This window comes from Alligator sinensis, unplaced genomic scaffold (genome assembly GCF_000455745.1).
Source record: "Alligator sinensis unplaced genomic scaffold, ASM45574v1 scaffold1065_1, whole genome shotgun sequence".
Classification (NCBI taxonomy): Eukaryota; Metazoa; Chordata; order Crocodylia; family Alligatoridae; genus Alligator; species Alligator sinensis.
The window spans coordinates 648938-651660 of record NW_005842812.1 but is presented as its reverse complement, the minus strand read 5'-3'; the positions used below and the strand labels follow the sequence as shown (position 1 = coordinate 651660).

At 67.5% G+C, this 2723-nt stretch overlaps 1 protein-coding gene across 1 annotated transcript in view; it reads left to right on the top strand.

Annotated features, from left to right (window-relative positions):
- The first annotated feature begins 401 nt into the window (after positions 1 to 401).
- The window catches only part of NACA (nascent polypeptide associated complex subunit alpha), a 9659-nt gene continuing 7337 nt past the window's right edge, over positions 402 to 2723 (top strand). Inside the window, exons 1-2 of the mRNA XM_014525471.2 lie at positions 402 to 429; positions 828 to 1094. Coding sequence (XP_014380957.2) covers positions 402 to 429; positions 828 to 1094 — 295 coding nt within the window. The remainder of the gene's footprint in view (positions 430 to 827; positions 1095 to 2723) is intronic.

The window sequence follows — 2723 nt, the reverse complement described above, 5'->3', positions numbered from 1 at the left end:
CCTGCCGTGGTCCCGGGTGACACGCTGGGGCGCGGGTGCCGTCCCTCTGCCGTCACCTCGCAGCCTCTTGCTGGGTCTCCTCTCCCCGTGGTCCCGGGCGTTGCTGCAGTTGCCGGGCCCCGGCGGCACGTCCTGCCCGTGGTAAAGGGGGTCCGCTCTCCCGTTCGCGTTCGTGCGCGGCTGGCGCGCCAGGCTCCTGCAGGGGGATCCGAGATGCTTTTCTCTTTCCTGGCTCACCCTCCTGGTGCCTCGGCGGGCGGGCGGGAGAGGCAGCGCCACAGGTCCCTTCCTGTGCGCTGTTCCCTGTTGCCTGCGACGCCAAGCCTCTTTGCAGCCAAGGGACGTTGCTATAAAACCATGAGAGGCGGCTGGGGCTCTGGGAGCTGCCCCTGATCGAGGGGATGGCATCCCTGGCGGGGTTGGCTTTGCGTAGGGCAGGGACACAATGCCTGGTGACACCATCTGGCTGTGGTGTCCCCGCACGGCCTGGCCGGGCCAGGCAGGCCCCATAGTGCTGAGGGTGCTGGCAGGAGGGCCCCGGGGCAGCTCCAACTCCTGCTTGCGTTTGCTGTGTGTGGGCTGGGGGCTGTGCCCAAATCCACTCCTGTCCAGCTTCTTCACTCTCTCTCTTGACTCTTGAAGGTGCCTTGGCTGCTGGATCCAGTTAGCAATAGTCTGGCCTTGTTGGCTGCCTCTGCCCTGAGGCTCAGGGACCCTGCATGACTGACCAGGCTTCCCTTCCCACCCCGCTCCAGGCTTTGGGAGAACTTAGTGCATGGCTGGTGATGGGGGATTCTGTGCGGTGGCCGTGTGGGTCTAACTCGGAGACCATAGGGGAAAGTGGCAGAGCCCCGTCCCTCTCTGGGGCCCGACGGTCTCCGAGGGGACTCTGCAGGTCTGCCGCCGCTCCAGGACTAGGGGGGCCAACTCAACGGCTGATGCTATTGCAGTAACTGCCCCCTCTGCCCCTGGGGAGGCGCGTGGGGCTCTTGTGGGAGCAACGCTGGCAGCTGAGGAGACCAAAGCAGCTGCCACCAAGAGACCCGAGGTGGCAGGCGAAGGGTCCCCGGCTGAGGCTGCTCCAGAGCTTTCAGGTAGGTCCAAAGCGATGGCAGGAGCCAGGAGGTCGTCTCTGGGGGTGTTGGATGAGCTGGCGACTGGTCCCGAGGGCCCTGTGCTGGCTGGGGAGCTGTACCGCCCTACCTGGGTAACCACTGTCCCTCAGCGCCCAAGCCTCCAGCGGGCACCACACCCACAACTCCTCTCCCTCACCTGTGCGGCACAGTGCGGGGCGTCGTGGCACTAGCAGTAGCTGTTCAGAGGGTGAGGCGCAGTGCTGTGTGACCTGCTGACGTGTCCTCCCTGGTCTTGGGCGTCATCCTGGTCCCTAGCACTGCTGCTTGCAAGCCTGGGCGTGTGGCCGCCCCCGCTCAGCCCAGCTAAGCCACCTCAGCAGCTTGGCATGTGCCTGAGGGTGGCACCAAGCTGCAAGGACTGGGCCCTGTTAGCACAAGTGCAGTCCTTGGAACTGGCCCCGGAGGGTCAGGGTAGCCTGCAGCATGCCAGGCCTTGGGGCCTCTGTTGCCTGCAGCACCCTGTCACGTGGACCCAGCCTTGGCAGGGCATGGGCTGCAGCAGCTCATGGGCATCCTGATGTCCTGGCACTCAGATGCTGCGATGGGTCACGGAGGCTTTCCCCGGTACTCGTCTCAGTCCTGTCTCCCTCAGCGGCGGGGGGGCCATCGGTGACCTGGGTGTGCTGGTAGCTCTCGCCTTTCTTCCCCGTTTTTCCTGACCGCGCTGACTTGTCTTCTTTCCACTCCAGCTGCTCCTCCCGTCTCTCCAGCTCCCACGTCTGCTCCTCCCCCGGCGCTGGCCCCACCTCCATCTTGCGCTGCCCCCCCTGACTCTGCCCCTGCCCCACTGGGCCCTCCCAGTGCCCCTGCTAGCCTGGTCCTGGGACCAGGGCAGCCCAACCCACCCTGCCCCGTGGCCCCAGATCTGCCTCCTCCTGCCACCCTTCCTTGCCCTGTGACCCCAGCTCTGGCCCCTCCTGCCCCCTCTCCCTGCCCTGTAGCCACAGCTCTGGCCTCTCTCTGCCCGGTGGCCCCAGCTCTCGCTCCTTCCTCCCCTATGGCCTTGACTCTGGCCTCTCCTGCCTCCCCTCCCTGTCCCATGGTCCCATCTCTGGCCCCTCCTGCCTCCCCTCCCCTCCCCATGCCCACAGCTCCAGCCCCTCCTGCTGCCCCTCCCTGCCCTGTGGCCTTGGCCCCGGCCCCTCCTGCCTCCCATCCCCTCCCCATGGCCACAGCTCCAGTCCCTCCTGCTGCCCCTCTCTGCCCCGTGGCCCTGGCTCTGGCCTCTCCTGCCCCCCCCCTTTCCCCTCCTGTGGTCCCAGCTATGGTGGCACCTGACTTATCATGTCCCATGAAGCTCCCAGCTCCAGCGGCTGGCATGGCCGTGGCAATAGCCAGCCCCTCTGCCCCAGCCCAGGTCCCTGGGGCCCCAGCTGCTTCTGCGGCTCCAGGCTCTCAGCCTGTGGCCCCGGCTCTGGCCTCTCCTGCCCCCCCCCCAAGCCCCACCGGCGGCAAGGCCCGTGCCAATAGCCAGCCCCTCTGCCCCAGCCCAGGTCCCTGGGGCCCCAGCTGCTTCTGCGGCTCCAGGCTCTCAGCCTGTGGCCCCGGCTCTGGCCTCTCCTGCCCCCCCCCCCTCCCCTCCCGCGG